General features: G+C 35.5%; 1 protein-coding gene across 1 annotated transcript in view; it reads left to right on the forward strand.

The window, feature by feature from the left end:
- The window catches only part of RhoGAP100F (Rho GTPase activating protein at 100F), a 152732-nt gene that overhangs the window by 61805 nt on the left and 73511 nt on the right, over nucleotides 1-17416 (forward strand). Inside the window, exon 5 of the mRNA XM_089099958.1 lies at nucleotides 16816-17005. Within this exon, the coding sequence (XP_088956084.1) occupies nucleotides 16816-17005 (190 nt within the window). The remainder of the gene's footprint in view (nucleotides 1-16815; nucleotides 17006-17416) is intronic.

Consider the following 17416-nt stretch of genomic DNA (forward strand, 5'->3'; position numbering starts at 1 on the left):
GATTGCAGAATTTATAAAAAGCACGTAGATGTGAGAAATAGCTTTTGAATGAGCCATTAAGAATCTCTCTATGGTGTTCTGGCAGCCCGCTAGACCTGTTGAAAAAAAAAAGAAAAAACAAACAACAAAAAGACCGATGCAAAAAAGTGGTTTTTCAGGGAGGGGGCCTGTAAATTCCCTGTACAAAACGCGTTTTTTAACTTTTGGTTACTATGGGCTGTGGTTCGCTCTTTACTAGGTTGCAGCTGCCGCTGCAAATATGATATCTTGCCGAGACATGCTTTAAAAAATGAGCCTAGAAAATGACTGAAAAAGAAACAACAGCGGATACCGATACCGATATTCCCGATACGATACATGAGATACGAATACATGCGATACCGATATCCGCGATATCGATACGCCCGATACCACATACAGCCCTTCCCCTGGGACTATGGAGGGCCATATCATCATCAAAACCATATATATTGGGCCATTGAACTACGTGAAACAAAATGGCTATCTCAAAATTTTATAGGACTAGTTTAGGGGAGGGGGCCTGTAGGGAGGGGGGCCTGTAGGGAGGGAAAAAGTGGTTGAACTCGACGTAGCTTTGGCGTACGCGCTAGGTCGGAAAGCTGGATATTGTTTTTTCGCTGTCACATTCAAATATTAAAGCTTTTTTGTTTTCCGTTTTTGCTTTATTTAATGGATACAAACCAGGGCCTATGTTTACCTAAGTCAATGGGTCAAGTACCTGAAATACAGTATATAAGAGTTTAGACACTGTGAGTCTAATGAGCAAGCGTTTAATTTAATTTATTCGGGTTTTGAATGGACTGACTCGTGCAATGAATATTAAAAGAGCAGGGTGAGAATAAAAAAAGAGGAGACAGGGGCATATTTATCCAAGTCAAGGGACCATTTGTTAAAGTGTAATAGGCCTATGTAAGGGTTTTCAGAAATATAAATCAAGTCTAACGACCCAGTTTTGGATTCTCTAGCTTCATCCAATTCTGAAAGGATTGTTTTACGAAAGGATTGAAATAGTGTTTATAGTTCTGTTTTAATAGCACTAAAACGTGGTTCAGAAATCAACATGTAATTTTAACTTTATCCATTAGTCGGTGAAATAAGAACCTAGTAGCAGAAGTTGCTGAAGAGTAAAACTCTGTAATTTCCTTGAAACTTGTAAATTTAGATATGACTTCGATTTCGAATAACTTCTATTGGTTTTACAGATCTAGACTCTTCACTCTAAATCATAAGCCTCCTACAAGGGGGGGGAGGGCTAATGCATAAAATATAGGGGGAGACAAAATGTATTTTTCAATATGTAGGGAGAGGTTTTTTTTTTCATAAAAATACCAAAAGAAATATATTTCTCGAAATCTAGGGGGAAATGCCCTCCTGGAAAAACGCCAAAAACGCTTCCAATTAGAATAATGGCTCCGTCTGGATAAAGGAATTTAGCATATTTGCTTTGACATGTAAATCTAGGGGGGGGGGGCGGAGACAAGATAATGAGTTCTGCTTTGCTGCAACTTACTGCTTCCTCTTTAGTATATTTTGTTCGAAACAGCTCCCTTGACAACAGAATATAACTTAAGGTACCTGAAATATTTTATGGGGATTGATAAACGAAACACTTATTGATCTTCAAAGGCCTTCCAGGAGTCTCCAAGGCTACAAAAATGAAAAGAGAAAATATTATTGACAGACGATTTTGATGGAATATTCGCTTTTAGTGTGTCTTTTATCTCCATTAAGCCTAATTTGTAAACCGTTCAGATGTTAATTTGACGAAGTCCATAGAGCAGACAACAGAAAACTAAAACGGAAGTTTGTTTGGGAGATTTCATTTTAATGCATCGGTCATCTGGTGGAAATCCTTTTGTTAATCCATTTGGAATCCTTTTGTTAATCCTTTTGGAAATCCATCTGGTGGATATCCTTTTGTTAAGCACCTTTAGAATGGACCTAGTCAAATTATCTTCTCAAGCAACTATTTGTGTTTGATGACAAGAAAATTTTGCTTTTCTTATTAATATCTATTTTTCTATCTTTATGATATGTAAGAGGCACTCTTTTAGTTTAACGCTGAGATGCACATGATAGACCTGCTCAGATTGGCCTCTGAAAGACCCGAATGGTATTTATCTTTGTTGTGTCAAAATCTATTAAATCAAAATTGATTTTACGTTCATTATTTTTGTGAATGTATATGCGTACTTTTTGTCATTTATATTATGTGGAAAAAAGTTAAATAAACAGATTTACCAATATTTTAAAAATACAGCTGAGGTGATTTCCATACCATATTTTAAACGGTTACATCTGGTTTTATTATGCTGTAGAAATTGCAACCATTATTTTTATGCATTCTGAATTACTTCTTTTTCCTAAGCTAACACATCACCTTAAGCACATTAATTCGCATCTCAGAGAGCAAATTCAGGTCCGGTTGGGTTTGAAGGTCACAATTAAAACCTAAGTGATAATCTTTCTTTTAGGGGTTTTAAGGCGCAGTAGCCTTATTCTTACTTGGGGTATTTGTTGTTTATGATAAGTTTGACTTGACCATTCAGTTCATTTCTGTTTATTTTAGGTCTTATCTATGCACATAGTAGTATCTATTATTTTTTACGTTTGATGTGACTGTTCATTCTGGTTTCTGTTCTTATGAGTTCCAACTATTCATTGATAATGCTTTATTTATTTTAAATTTGAACTGTTTACTTAGATGTAATATTGTAGCCCTACTTCAAGTTTAGGCCCATACTTCATCCTCAAACCGACATATGTGATATGGCTAGCTAAGCCAACTCCCTTTTCTATGAATAGTTGTGACTGCCGAGGAGGTGTCAGACTAATATTCACGAGTCAGTGAGAACTAGCTAGACTAGGAATCTAGGTTGCTAATGGGAAGTATCTGGCTAGCGGTTTTAGCGCAAAAGTAAAATTATTTTCATCATGGCTTTAAATTAAACCATGGAAGTAGTATGTTACCTTATACTTTGAGGATGCCCCCGTACCAAACAGGTTTTTCTGGTAGTCCTATTCTACAGGTCATTACACCTTTGCCAAGAGATTTACGCAATTTAAGGACAAGTTTTTCTGACGTAGATTTCTAGTTCATGATATACAAGTTTTTTTAGGTTAAATCCGTGGTCATTCATCTGTAAGTTGATTAGTAGGTTTTTTTTTTAAACTTGGCTAATAGGTTTTTAAACCTATTGCTACGAACGCTACATGCATTCTATTTTTGGAACTAGGAGCGAGATTGTGTGATGCTATCAGACTGGTTTCGTTTCATGGGTTCATTAATAGAAGGACTAATGTTTTTGAAAAGGGTAATTACTTCTTTAGTTTACGAGATTTGCGAATTTTTTGCGAAAAGGTATTTGTATAAAGGTATTGCGATGGTTAAGAATGCCTCACGGGTAATTAAAGAATGGGATGCTTGCATCAACAATACAAAGAATATGCTCAGATACTTAATAGATTTGACGTCTACAAGAGAAATTGGTAGAAGGTATTCAATAGCTTAATTGAAAAGTAACGATAGAATGACATTGTGACTTGACCTAGCTTTACCTCGCCGATGTGGTCTGTATAATACACAAGTGATGATTTGCACAGTGCTGTCAATTTTAAATAGTTTAGAAATAAAAAAAATTAACAAGAAATTGCTGAAAAGTGTTTTGAGGGAGTTGAGTTGCACGAGGGTTCAGTTACATGCGGATTCAGTTACACGGGGATTAGTTAAATGGGGTCGAGTAGCACGGAGGTTCAGTTGTACAGGGTTTCGGTTATACAGGGGTTCAGTTACATGGGGGGGGGTTCAGTTGAACGGGGTTTCGGTTATACAGGGGTTCAGTTACATGGGGGGTTCAGTTATTTTTTCTGACTTTGTTTGTTTTCGCAAGAAAATAACTGGTCTTTTAGCAAACTTAGCCATAGCTACCTGAAACTCTGCATAAATATCTTCATTTTTAATCTAATCGCATAGCTACTAAAGGAACATTGAACATTTTTTCTGATTTTGTGTGACCACCCGGCACCCCAAAGACTCCTGAGCCTCCATTATAATACTTTTTAAGGCTTTATTATATCTTTTCAGAACAAATTATTATTTTAGGGAATTATTTCGGTGAAACAGTTAGAGACATATTAAGAGGGTTGTGAGGTCCCTTACCACAACCCCAAAGGGCTCCGAACGAGGTGACGGGCATGCCCGTAACCTCGTCTAAATTAACCATAAAGATGAAATAAAGCTATGCCGGCTTTACATGTTTTATTCAACATAACCGAGACCGCGCTGGAGGGGGGCATTCCTGTTGACTTTTGGAGGAAGTTTCTCCAATTTTCTCAAAACGTGTTTAAACACGCGAAGAGGTCCCAAATAATGAAAATTTTGTATTTTGCAAGTACACGGCTAATTCAAGAATTTATTTCTTACTTACTTATTATTTTTTAATAGTTTCTTGAATGATATGTCTTTTTTTTTTGTATCCAACAGGTTAAGATCAATAAATATTTTGTTAATTCCTTTCCTTTTTTTTTATAATTTATTTTATTAAATTTCTACATATTGTATATAATTAGTTAAAACAGTAAATCGTTTTGTATACATGAGGTAACTTAAAGAAAGGATTTGTTACTTATTTAGAATTTTGTCATAATTTCTTGAATGAAATGACTTTTTTGTTTATCCATGAGGCGAATTCAAGAAAGAATTTGCTACTTACTTACAATTTATGATAATTTTTTCATAATTTATTGAATGAAATTTCCGTATTGTGTATCCAAGAGTTGACTTCAAGAAAGAAATTGTTACTTACTGAGAATTTTTTCATAATTTCTTGATTTAAATTTCTACATCGTGTATCTAAGTCGTGAAAAAAATAATGAGTTTGTTACTTACTTGGAATTTTGTCATAATTTCTTGAACGAAATGTCTTTTTGTTTATCCAGCTGGTGAATTCAAGAAGGAATTTGCTACTTACTTACAATTTTTTCATAATTTCTTTAATGAAATTTCTGCATTGTGTATCCACGAGGTGACTTCAGGAAAGAGTTTGTTACTTGCTCACAATATTTTCATAATTTCTTAAACAAAATTTCTGCACTATGTATCCATGAGGTAACTTCAAGAAAGAGTTTGTTACTTACTTAGAATTTTGTCATAATTTCTGGAATGAAATGTCTTTTTTATTGATCCAGGAGGCGAATTCGAGAAAGAATTTGCTACTTACTTACAATTTTTGATAATTTCTCAAATGAAATTTCTGCATTGTGTATCCACGAGGTGTATTCAAGAAAGAGTTTGTTACTTGCTTCCAATTTTTTCGTAATTTCTTAAATGAAATAACTGTATTGTGCATTCAGGAGGAGGATTCAAGAAACAGTTTGTTACTTACGTAGAATTTGTCATAATTTCTTGAATGAAATGTCTTTTTTATTTATCCAGGAGGTAAATTCAAGAAAGAATTTTCTTTAGTAAAATTCAGAAGAGAAATTGAACTTTTCTTCACTTCGTTGAGAAAATTGTAAATTGAACCAGAACTTTTTATCTTCCGGGAAAATATTCACAAGTATGGTTTTACTTTTTCTATCTTCCACCGAAAAATTTAGAATTGAACTTTAAATTTCTTTATGTCTTTGTGAAATAAAGAACTTAAGTGGAAGATTTTTATTTTCTCTGGAGAAATTAGAATTGAATTGTGTTCTTTGCTAAAATTCCGAAGAGAACTTGAACTTTTTTATCTTCTGTGAAAAATTTGGAACAGTATTTTAAATTTTTCATCTCTTCGAGAAAATATTCACAGTTATGGTATTACTTTTTCTATCTTCCACCAAAAAATTTAGAATTGAACTTTAAATTTCTTTATGTCTTTGTGAAATAAAGAACTTAAGTGGAAGATTTTTATTTTCTCTGGTGAAATTAGAATTGAATTGTGTTCTCTGGTAAAATCTAAAAGAGAACTTGAATTATTCTTCACTTCGTTTAGAAAATTTTGAATTGAACTAGAACTTTTTATCTTCCGGTAAAATATTCACAAGTCTGGTATTACTTTTTCTATCTTCCATCGAAAAATATAGAATTGAACTCTAAATTTCTTTATGTCTTTGTAAAATAAAGAACTTAAGTGGAAGATTTTTGTTTTCTCCGGAGAAATTAGAATTGAATTGTGTTCTTTGGTAAAATTCAGTAGAGAACTTGAACTTTTCTTCACTTCGTTGAGAAAATTTTAAATTGAACTAGAACTTTTTATCTTCCGTGAAAAGATTCACAAGTATGGTATTACTTTTTCTATCTTCCACAGAAAAATTTAGAATTGAACTTTGAATTTCTTTATGTCTTTGTGAAATAAAGAACTGAAGTGGAAGATTTTTATTTTCTCTGGTGAAATTAGAATTGAATTGTGTTCTTTGGTAAAATTCAGAAGAGAACTTGAATTCTTCTTCACTTCGTTGAGAAAATTTTAAATTGAACTAGAACTTTTTATCGTCCGGGTAAATATTCACAAGTATGGTATTACTTTTTCTATCTTCCACTGAAAAATTTAGAATTGAACTTTAAATTTCATTATGTCTTTGTGAAATAAAGAACTTAAGTGGATGATTTTTATTTTCTCTGGATAAATTAGAATTGAATTGTGTTCTTTGGTAAAATTCAGTAGAGAACTTGAACTTTTCTTCACTTCGTTGAGAAAATTTTAAATTGAACTAGAACTTTTTATCTTCCGTGAAAAGATTCACAAGTATGGTATTACTTTTTCTATCTTCCACCGAAAAATTTAGAATTGACCTTTGAATTTCTTTATGTCTTTGTGAAATAAATAACTGAATTGGAAGTTTTTAATTTTCTCTGATGAAACTAGAATTCAATTATGTTCTTTGGTAGAATTTAGAAGGGAACTTTAATTTTTGTTCACTTTGTTGAGAAAATTTTAAATTGAACTAGAACTTTTTATCGTCCGGGTAAATATTCACAAGTATGGTATTACTTTTTCTATCTTCCACTGAAAAATTTAGAATTGAACTTTAAATTTCTTTATGTCTTTGTGAAATAAAGAACTTAAGTGGAAGATTTATATTTTCTCTGGATAAATTAGAATTGAATTGTGTTCTTTGGTAAAATTCAGTAGGGAGCTTGAACTTTTCTTCACTTCATTGAGAAAATATAAAATTGAACTTGAACTTTTTATCTTCCGTGAAAATATTCACAAGTATGGTATTACTTTTTCTATCTTCCACTGAAAAATTTAGAATTGAACTTTAAATTTCTTTATGTCTTTGTGAAATAAAGAACTTAAGTGGAAGATTTTTATTTTCTCTGCATAAATTAGAATTGAATTGTGTTCTTTGGTAAAATTCGGTAGGGAACTTGAACTTTCCTTGACTTCGTTGAGAAAATTTTGAATTGAACTTTAAATTTTCTCATCTCTTTGAGAAAAGTCGGAACTGAATTTAAGAAATTTTAAAATTCAAATGAGACTTTCTATCTTCATAGAAAATAATCACAATAATAGTATAACTTTTCCTATCTTCTATGGAAAAATTAGAACTGAACTTTAAATTTTTTATGTCTTGGTGAACTTAAAACTGACGTGGAAGCTTCACCTACGAAATACTAAGAAACCTTAGCTCAGAAAAGTCTGAAATATCCAACTACTCATCCCAAACTAGAAGTTTCAGACAACAAACACCTATGAGGGACTAAGAATCCTAGCTCTGAAAAGTCCAAAAAGCAAACTACACCTCCCAAACTATAATTTTCTGAAAGCACACACCTATGAAATGCTAAGAAATCTAGCTCAGAAAAGTCAAAAATAGCAAACCACTCATTCCCAAATCATAGGTTTCAGTCAACACATACCTACGAAAGGCTAAGAAATCCAGCTCAGAAAAGTCAAAAAATAGCAACCCACACATCCCAAATCATTGGTTTCAGACACCACATACCTACGAAAGACTAAGAAATCTGGTTATGAAAAGTCGGAAATAGCAAATTACATACCTCAAATCATAAGTTTCAGACAACACACACCTATGAAATACTAAGAAACCTTAGCTCAGAAAAGCTTGAAATAGCAAACTATTCATCCCAAACTATAGGTTTCAGACAGCAAACACCTATGAGGGCCTGTTTCACCGAAATAATTCCCTAAAATAATAATTTGTTCTGAAAAGATATAATAAAGCCTTAAAAAGTATTATAATGGAGGCTCGGGAGTCTTTGGGGCGCCGGGGGCTCCTTTGGGAGCCTAGAGAACCTTTGAGGACCGGGGGGTTCCTTCGGGGTTGGGGTGGGGGATCGGAGCCCTTTGGGGTTGCGGTAAGGGGACCTCACAACACTGTTCAAATGGAACTTGTGTATTATAACGAACACAGAGTTTCACCCTCAAGTCCTCTTCTAAAATCATCTCTTAAAATGTCTCTAACTGTTTCGCCGAAATAATTCCCTAAAATAATAATTTGTTCTGAAAAGATATAATAAAGCCTTAAAAAGTATTATAATGGGGGACTCGGGAGGCATCGGGGCGCCGGGGGTCCTTTGGGGGTCCAGAGAACCTTTGCTGTCCGGGGGCTTCCTTCGGGGTTGGGGTGGGGGGATCGGAGCCCTTTGGGGTTGTGGTAAGGGACCTCACAACACCGTTCAAATGGAACTTGTGTATTATAACGAGCACAGAGTTTCACCGAAATAATTCCCTAAAATAATAATTTGTTCTGAAAAGATATAATAAAGCCTTAAAAAGTATTATAATGGGGGACTCAGGAGGCATCGGGGCGCCGGGGGTCCTTTGGGGGTCCAGAGAACCTTTGCTGTCCGGGGGCTTCCTTCGGGGTGGGGGTGGGGGGAGCGGAGCCCTTTGGGGTTGTGGTAAGGGACCTCACAACCCTCTTAAAATGTCTCTAACTGTTTCACCGAAATAATTCCCTAAAATAATAATTTGTTCTGAAAAGATATAATAAAGCCTTAAAAAGTATTATAATGGGGGACTCAGGAGGCATCGGGGCGCCGGGGGTCCTTTGGGGGTCCAGAGAACCTTTGCTGTCCGGGGGCTTCCTTCGGGGTTGGGGTGGGGAGATCGGAATCCTTTGGGGTTCTGGTAAGGGACCTCACAACACCATTCAAATGGAACTTGTGTATTATAACGACCACAGAGTTTCACCCTCAAGTCCTTTTCTAAAATCATCTCTTAAAATGTCTCTAACTGTTTAACCGAAATAATTGCCTAAAATAATAATTTGTTCTGAAAAGATATAATAAAGCCTTAAAAAGTATTATAATGGGGGACTCAGGAGGCATCGGGGCGCCGGGGGTCCTTTGGGGGTCCAGAGAACCTTTGCTGTCCGGGGCTTCCTTCGGAGTTGGGGTGGGGGGATCGGAGCCCTTTGGGGTTGTGGTAAGGGACCTCATAACACCGTTCAAATGGAACTTGTGTATTATAACGACCACAGAGTTTCACCGAAATAATTCCCTAAAATAATAATTTGTTCTGAAAAGATATAATACAGCCTTAAAAAGTATTATAATGGGGGACTCAGGAGGCATCGGGGCGCCGGGGGTCCTTTGGGGGACCAGAGACCCTTTGCTGTCCGGGGGCTTCCTTGGGGGTTGGGGTGGGGGATCGGAGCCCTTTGGGGTTGTGGTAAGGGACCTCACAACCCTCTTAAAATGTCTCTAACTGTTTCACCGAAATAATTCCCTAAAATAATAATTTGTTCTGAAAAGATATAATAAAGCCTTAAAAAGTATTATAATGGAGGCTCAGGAGTCTTTGGGGTGCCGGGTGGTCACACAAAATCAGATAAAATGTTCAATGTTCCTTTAGTAGCTATGCAATTAGATTAAAAATGAAGATATTTATGCAGAGTTTCAGGTAGCTATGGCTAAGTTTGCTAAAAGACCAGTTATTTTCTTGCGAAAACACACAAAATCAGAAAAAATAACTGAACCCCTGGATAACCGAAACCCCGTACAACTGAATCCCCCCTTGTAACTGAACCCCTGTATAACCGAAACCCTGTACAACTGAACCTCCGTGCTACTCGACCCCATTTAACTAATCCCCGTGTAACTGAATCCGCATGTAACTGAACCCTCGTGCAACTCAACTCCCTCAAAACACTTTTCAGCCATTTCTTGTTAATTTTTTTTATTTCTAAACTATTTAAAATTGACAGCACTGGGCAAATCATCACTTGTGTATTATACAGACCACATCGGCGAGGTAAAGCTAGGTCAAGTCACAATGTCATTCTATCGTTACTTTTCAATTAAGCTATTGAATACCTTCTACCAATGTCTCTTGTAGGCGTCAAATCTATTAAGTATCTGAGCATATTCTTTGTATTGTTGATGCAAGCATCCCATTCTTTAATTACCCGTGAAGCATTCTTAACCATCGCAATACCTTTACGCAAATACCTTTTCGCAAAAAATTCGCAAATCTCGTAAACTAAAGAAGTAATTACCCTTTTCAAAAACATTAGTCCTTCTATTAATGAACCCATGAAATGAAACCAGTCTGATAGCATCACACAATCTCGCTCCGAGTTCCAAAAATGGAATGCAGTTAGTTTTAGTAGCAAGAGGTTTAAACACATCTTAGTAAAGTTTTAAAAAAAACAAAACCTAACAATAAACTTAAATATGAATGACCCCGTATTTAACCTAAAAAAAACTTTTACATCAGTAACTAGAAATCTGTGTCCGAAAAAATTGTCCTTAAATTGCGTAAATCTCTTGGCAAAGGTGTAATGACCTGTAGAATAGGACTACCAGAAAAACCTGTTTGGTACGGGGGCATCCTCAAAGTATAAGGTAACATACTACTCATGGACTTAATTGTTTTATTTTTGTAAATCATTAGCTCTGTAAAGCATATAGTATTTTTAAAAGAAGAGTCATAACTGAGACGCAGTTAATGATGCCAGTTTATTGAAAAAAACTAATTGTGAAAACGGAATGGTGGTTAATTTTTAAATAATTAGCTTTTTCTGTCATAGTTCTAGATTGTTTTCACTCACAAACTTTATAAATAGCTTAGTTCTCCATATATTTGTGGATGGCGTTTTGCCCCTACGGCTTTTTGCAAATATCTCTTTTGTAAAAAGGTAAGAATCTTGTCATGGAACTTTATTATTAGTAATTGTGATTCTTTCACACTTTTATTTTTATTAGTTATTTTATTTTATTAGTTATTTTATTAGAACTTTATTAATTATTAGTAATTGTGGTCCTTTCATTGCCTCCCTTGTCCCTCCTTATATGAAAGTCTTTATTTTATCTCTGCCGAAAATATTACTCGACCGTAGACAAGATTATATTGATTTATTGGTAACAAAAAGCAGGGAAAGATATTTACTAGGTAAACTTTCTATAAGAGAGCAAATAATTTTTCCTGTTTACTTGCTGTCCTTTGTCACTCAAGACGGTAAAGAAATTAGGTTTAATGAAAGACACGTGTCGTCAGTCGACATGGCTTAAATCACATTCCTTAATAGAATTACATCAGTCTTTTAACTTCTGGAAAAGGAAGAAAAACAAAACCTATTAAGACCGGACTCCACATTCCTGTTGCTACTATTCTCTCCAAAAATAGCTAATAATAATTGTTAGTGAAATTAAGTGTTGGGTGATAATTTGATGAAATGATATATTGATATATCGGTATTTTTACTTTCGATATTCGATAGTTGATATATCAATTTCGATATTTCTGATCAGTTTTTTGCTCAGGTTAACTCTTGGTTTTGCCGAAGTTCAATAACAAAAATTGTAATTAGTGTTTTGTAAAAAATTTTCCAAATTTTAAATAGAATACAGAAAAACTTCGATTACGTGTTGCCAAAACTAATTTCCGATCAGTTTTCAAATAATGCCGGAAAATCCGCCTCTTCTCTCCGTGTAAAATCCCCCCCCGCAGGAATTACTCATTGGAAAGTTCATCCTCCGTCTGATCTTCCTTCCCACAGACAATTCCATCCCTGCTGAAATTACCCCCTGAAAAGTTTCCTGCGGACAGTTCCGCCAGGAAAATACTTTTTAGCGTACTTTCATTTAAAAAGGCCTGTTTTTCTTTTAATTTTAGTCATTTTTCAAAATCGTGCCAGAAATCCTCCCTCCGTGGAAATTTCTTCTTGGAAACGTTTCCTTCCGAATGTCCCAATGGAAGGTTTCTCCCGCGGAATATTCCCCAAATAATTTGAACCCTTTGAAAAATTTCCCCATGTAATTCCCTCAGAATATCTCCTCATATAAAATTGAATTGGCAAATAGAAAGTAAGGCAAATAAAGATAATTTTGTATAGGAATTCTGGTAAGTTCCTCCGAGTAATTTTTTTTTATTTTGTCCCTGGAAACTTCCTTCCCCCCGAAAAATTCTCCCCTTAGAAATCCCTCAGCAGAAAATTCTCCCTTCCCGGAAAATATCTGTTCTTCCCAATAAAAAACGCAATTCTTAAAGAATTGGGACAAAAAGTCAACATTTAGCGTGAAGAGCGAGGTATTGATGAAGGGGTATCCTCCCTCATATACGGGATACTTTCTTTTCGTTTTAAGTTTTAATGTTGCTCCTTATTTTAGTTGAAAATTTTTTATTTAATTTCTGATAGTTTTTTAAATAATGCCGGAAAATTCGCCTCTTCTCTCCGGAAAAGATTCCCTTCCCCTACAAAAATTCCTCCTTGGTAATTTCATCCTGCGTAAGATCCCATTCTCTCAGACGTTTCCATCCCTGCTGAAAATTTCTCCCAGAAATTTTCTTGCAGACATTCCTACCTGGGAAATTCTTTTTAGCCTACTTTCATTTGAAAAGAGACTTATTTTTTTATATTTCTATTCGTTTTTCAAATCATGCCGGAAATCCTCCATTCGTGGACAATTTTTCCTGGAAATTCTCCCCTCCCAATGTCCCAATGGAAAGTTCCTCCTGCGAAAAATTCTCCCATAGACAATTGCTCTCGCGTAAAATCCCCCCTTCCAGAGAAAAATCCCCCCAAAAATTCCAATCCCATTGAAAATTTTACAGGATAATTTCCCCGGAATATCTCCAAAAGTAGAATTGGATTGGCAAAGAGATAGTAAGTCAAATAAAAAGAATTTTTTGTAAAGTTTCCTTTTCAAAGTTCATCCCCAGAAACTTCCCTCCCCACTGAAAATTCTCCCCTTGGTAAACACCCCCCCCTCCCCACAGAAAACTCATCCTGTCCGAAAAATGTCTGTTCTTCCCAATAACAAATACAAATGTAAACACTAGGTAAATTTCATAATTTACAACCTTTTCCCCAATGACTGTGAGGGGCCTCGTCATCCCCAGAGGCATAATTATTTGACCTTTTCAAAATTTTTGTTGGATGACTTTAAGGAAAAGGGACCATTGGAGGGGGGGGGTAGTTGCCCTCCAATCTTTTTAGTCACAAAATGGAGAATTAATTTCGTTCGAAGAAGGCATCTCCTGATCTCCTTGGACCATTGGTTCGACACGATCACCCTGAAAAAAAACAACAAAAAAAACACATTCGTGATTTTTCTTCTGGCAAAGAAAAATACAAAATCCCTTGCATTTCCAGACGGAAGCTAGAAATATTAACCATAGGGTTCTCTAATATGCTGAATCTGATGGTGCTATCTTCATTCATTTTTGGTGACTTTTAAGGGTGTTTCCGCCCTTTGCCGAAAATCTTGCAAACCTTCTCAAACTTTCTTGTAGCTTTTGATGGCTACATTAAACTTGATGAATTTTCAAAGTGTCTGTGGTAACGAACTGTAAGTAAGCAGCGACCCAGCTCAATAGTAAGCGAAACTCTAAAAAACGGAATTTTGATACCAATAGATATATCAAAAGAACCGCCCTTTATGCTGATTTCAAATATATAAATTTCATTAAGTTTAGTATTATCAATCAAAGGTTACGAGCCTGAGAAAATTTTTATAATTTTCTGAAAAAGAAGGAAACATCCCCTAAAATTCAAATGATTTTAATGAAAATTACATCATCAAATTCAGCGTATCAGAGAACCCTACTGTATGGTTGCAAGCTCCTATCTGCAAAATGTGGAATTTTGTATTTTTTGCCAGAAGAAAGATCCCGGATGCGTGTTTATCTGTTTAATTTTTTTGTTTGTTTTCCCCAGGAGTGGTCGTATTGACCAAGTGGTCCTAGAAAATTGGGAGAGGGCTCAATTAGAACGGAAATTAAAAGTTCTAGTGCCCTTTTAAGTGACAAAAAATTGGAAGGCAACTAGTCCCCGTCCCCGTCCCTTTTTTCTGAAAATAGTCCGATCAAAATTTTGAGACAGCCATTTTCTTCATCATAGTTGAAAAGCCCAATAATTATGCCGTTGGGCATAACATGACCCCCCAGATCTCTAGGGGAAAAGTCTTTAAGTTATAGAATTTGCCCATTGTTTGTGCATAGTATTTGTTATTGGGATGTAAGCATATTTTTGGGGTGGGGGGGGGGACAAATCTTCTGCTGGGGGATTTCCATGGGGGAAGTTTCCAGGGAGTGAACTTGTCAGGGGAAATTATACACTGGGGGAATTTGCCAGAATTCTTATACAAAATTCTTTTTATACATATTGCTTTCTCTTTTCCGTTTCAATTTTACGTGCGGAATGGTTAAGAGCAATTGTCCGGCGGGGTAAAGTTTCACCGGGATTGAATTTTCTAGAGGATATTTCATGGAGAGGGGGTTTCTCCGTTTGGGTGGGGCCAGATCTCACGGCAACGATCAGAAATTAAATAAAAAACGAGTTTTTTCTTTAAGAAAGTAAGGAGCAACACTAAAATTTAAGACGAACAGAAATTATTGCGTATATAAAGGGGGTTGCATCCTTCTCAAGACCTCACTCTTTACGCTAAAGTTGGAATTTTGTCCCAATTCTGTAAGAATGACTCCTGAAACACAAGGGCCGTTTAATTAGAACAATAAGATACTTTTTCAAAAGTATTAATAAAGTTTAACGTTAAGAGTGTGGTGTTCAGGAGGGGGCCATCCCCTTTATATACGTAATAATTTCAGTTCGTTTTAAGTTTTAATGTTGCTCCTTACTTTCAGTTGAAAAAACTTTTTTTTTTTATTTGATATTTATCTGGATTCAGCATAAAAAAGTCAATTCTTTTGATGTATCTATTGTTATCAAAATTCCGTGCTTTAGAGTTTCAGTTACTGTTGGTCCGAGTCACTCCTTACTTACAGTTCTTTACCACGAAGTGTTTAATTAATTGATCAGGATCGGGATTCACTTTCAGAAAGGTGGCGGGTATGGACATTAATTTTATGACAACTTCGTATGGGTATTTCTGAGACCCATATTACGAGACTTCTACGACTTGAGTGTCTTGGAACTACAAAGTTTTTCTTGGAACTAAAAGCTCCCAACTGAAAATCAGGAGAGCTGTGACAGATGCGGCTGCTGACGAAGCCTGCCTTGCATTGACAAGTGAAACTTCGTCATATGATCCCCGCAAACTGGCTTGATTCTGAATTGGCTGAATCACAGGGATTGTCACGGCGCTTGTATCTGTTGATACAAATTCCAGAAAGGCCAAATCCATGTGGGAAATATACAATTTCTTGAGACGCAGATCGAGGTATGTGGCAATGACGAGGGTAATCTGAACAAGGCCTAGAAGCCTAGAAGGCACTTTATCTAGCCAAGCGTTTTGGAGGCCCTCAGCAACATTTCAGGGTCCATCCTCACTAAACGTAATTTGAGTTTGAGAGCAGGCTATGCCACTGGATACAGCTATGTATGCTGTGCATCAGCATGTAGGAGTCAATGGATTGAAGACATTTATCTTCTCCTTCTCGGCCATTTGCGAAACAATTTTGTATGTTGGATCTTTTCTGCTGGATGTTCACCGGTAGATAAGAGAAAAAGCCGAAAATATCCAAATATCGTTTTCGATATCGGTTTTTGCGTTTCGATAATTGATTTTGATATTTGATCGGATATATCGATATATTCATATGAACATCCAATATCGCCCAACACTCTCCAACAGTTCGAAAGGCTATTGAAGAACATTGTTGATAGATTTTGATGATTAAATTAAAATATTCTACGAAGAAGTTTGAAGCTTGTGAATTCGTTTATTCATGAAATAACTATGGAAGGCTTCTGTCTTTTACTCGGTCTTTTATAGTTTTATATTGTATTTTAATACTTGCTTTTTAAGTTTAAAATGTTGTTTTTAATCTTTATTTATATTTGGATGTCCTATTTTTAAATTGTTTGCCCAGTAAATATTTTTTTAAATAGTGACAAAAATTGCTAGTAACACTTGGTGGCTGCAATTAAGGCGGCGGTAACAGGCCTTATATTAAAATTTAGCTCGAAAAATTTATGCGATACCGGAAGATTTCCTGTGGTCTTTTTTAATTACTTTTGGCTCAAAAATAGCTGAGCTGTCTTGCATGGAAAAGCGTTGAAATTATTGACAATAATTTATAAAACAGTATGTTTAGTCACAATTTAGTCACGAATAGTATCTTTAGTCACAGTATGTAGTCACATACAAACGTCTTATGTTATGTTTAGTCAAAGAAAACATTATTTTTAGTCAAAAAGGACGAATAATTCTGAAATTCGGGCCGAGCTGAGGTTCCAGATTCAGCTTTTACTCTAAGATTTCATGATTTTTGCTATCCTTTCCATGGTTCCCTTAGATTATTCCAGTTAGGGTATATTTCACAATGTTATCACCCCTTCCTGATAGAAATGTCTGTTTCCTTATCTGTTTTAGTTGCAAACTGAAGTTTACTGTCTGGATTCTCTTTAACACATGCCTATACTTTTTCAATGCTTTAGATTTCATGAAATATAGAGGCGAAAAGGCATACCCACCGTTATCTCCTGGAACTGTCGGTCCATTTGTCCCACCTTCTACTACAGTACCTTACACTGGAGGTGATGAAAGTTTGAGTGGAGTACTATGGATCCATCTACTTGGAGGTCGCAACTTGAAGTCAACTGGGGGTTGTAGAAGAGAGCCTTTACGGTAAGACTCGTTCGCGAGCCACATTATCTCAACCTTGTTGATAGAAGCTAAATTTTCTGTTTTGGATTATATAGACTGTGTTTTGGAGGTTATAGGCTTAGATTAAAATATTTAAAGATTATAATCCTACCAATCCTACAATGAGGCATTACTAGGTATAGATCTATGGGTCAACCATTTCTTAAAGTTAAAGTTTAAAGCATGCATTCTAAGAAGCGACAAATTACCTGAAAATGGAATGAAATAGGATATTAGCAGTCCCAAGCCCAATCTAAGAAATCTTTTGTGTTCACAATATTAACAAAAAGCTCTATCATTTCTAATCACTATTGGATCAAATAGTATGATTAACCCGCATTGCTGTAAAACAAAGTTGAACCGTTACTGTTATTTGGCACTACTTCGGTCCAA

The sequence above is a fragment of the Artemia sp. Qi Xiang Cuo genome, chromosome 14 (assembly GCF_049724085.1).
Source record: "Artemia sp. Qi Xiang Cuo chromosome 14, ASM4972408v1, whole genome shotgun sequence".
NCBI lineage: Eukaryota > Metazoa > Arthropoda > Branchiopoda > Anostraca > Artemiidae > Artemia > Artemia sp. Qi Xiang Cuo.